The sequence below is a fragment of the Aplysia californica genome, unplaced genomic scaffold (genome assembly GCF_000002075.1).
Source record: "Aplysia californica isolate F4 #8 unplaced genomic scaffold, AplCal3.0 scaffold00056, whole genome shotgun sequence".
NCBI lineage: Eukaryota > Metazoa > Mollusca > Gastropoda > Aplysiida > Aplysiidae > Aplysia > Aplysia californica.
In genome coordinates this window covers 479,328-480,796 of record NW_004797326.1, presented here as the reverse complement: position 1 = coordinate 480,796, position 1,469 = coordinate 479,328, and the positions used below count along the sequence as shown (strand labels likewise).

Here is a 1,469-nt window from a genome sequence, read left to right as displayed (position 1 = left end):
TTTTTTTCAAAATTTTACTTCTGGCCCAATTCTCCACTCTATTTATGTTGATGCTACCATATTTGTAAGCTTAGTTTCTTCTTATTAATGAATTTCAAAATTTCCCCCGCATCATGCCTTAACCCAATCCGTACGTCATCTTTTACTATCGCATCCATACGACGTGCCACCGCTTTCCAAAGAGGAAATTTACTCGCTAATCCGATTCGTACGCTTTGCATAGCAGTTTGTCTAAATTTTTTGAGAAATACTGAAGGTTTCAAAGAGATCTTCGTACTAAAAGTATTCTAAAATGTGAAGAATACAACCCCGGGGGAACAAAATGACCCCAGAGCGTACGGATATGGTTAAAGACGAGGATGGAGCTCGTAAAGCCTTTAGTTATGACGGTCCATGATGTTACTGGAGTGTTTCAGCTTTTAGAAAAAACTACACCAAATAACTATCTTATAAATTAACAAAAAAGTTTTAACGACGAGATTGGTTTAGTTTTAGTAGTGTTTTACGGCACTTGCAACACAATAAGGCCAAATAAGTCCTGAAGATAAGAGATGTTACCAGAGAGTAACAAACACAAAAAAGGGAGCAGGAGGGGAGATAGAGATGATAGATTTTTTTTTAGGAAAGAAGGAGCAAACCACACCAGATCACCCGCCAAACACAAACTGACGAAAACAGAATCATGGAGCCAGTTAAATCTTTAGCTGTGACAGTCCATGATAATATACGTACCTCCTAACAAAGAAGAGTTGGAGAAGTACTCGTGGTGTCCATCAGTGTTGTTGTAGACGTGCTCGCCCTGAAGATCTTCCAGGACATCAGCTGATGGGTGTGGCATTTCTGTACAGAGAAAAACCAATTGTGAGGTAGCGTGGGGAAAATAGGGTGCTCGTCAAAATAATGAAAACTGGGTGGTTGGTGGGTGCTCTGGTGTGATCTGCTTCTCCTTTCCTATGAAACATCTATCGTCCTTTTCTCCCCTTCTTTTTTTAAAATGTTATTACTCTCTTGTAATACCTCTAATCTTCTGGCGCTCAAACGACCTCATGCAGTTGCGAGCGCCGTAAAACCTCTACTAAAGCTAAAAATAATGAAACCGACGAAACCGGCATTTTTCATCCCCTATAGCAATTTTTATTGACATTTTTAGTTTTTGACTCAGTACTTTGTATGTCCATTTAAAAACAATTTGCTGTGTGACTTTTACTTAAAAACGTTGATTAAAGACACACAACCCGTAAATTTAGAGTTTCCAAGGACTCTCAAGCTTTGGAAGTCACCAAACTTTGGCGGTCATTTTCTCGTTAATTTTTATCTTTAGTTGGAGAAATTGAACAACGTGGTCTGTGAGGATATGATTGGGAAGGTTGCAGAATAGATGAAATTACAAATATATTAATTATAAATATAACAATAATAACAACAACAGCAACAAGAACAATAATAACAATGATGATAAATAATAATAA

At 37.4% G+C, this 1,469-nt stretch overlaps 1 protein-coding gene across 1 annotated transcript in view; it reads right to left on the bottom strand.

Annotated features, from left to right (window-relative positions):
- Positions 1-732: 732 nt before the first annotated feature.
- LOC101854395 overlaps positions 733-1,469 on the bottom strand; it is a gene marked incomplete at both ends in the record, with an annotated part of 14,903 nt that continues 14,166 nt past the window's right edge. The window contains 1 exon segment of the mRNA XM_013079565.1: positions 733-840. Within this exon segment, the coding sequence (XP_012935019.1) occupies positions 733-840 (108 nt within the window).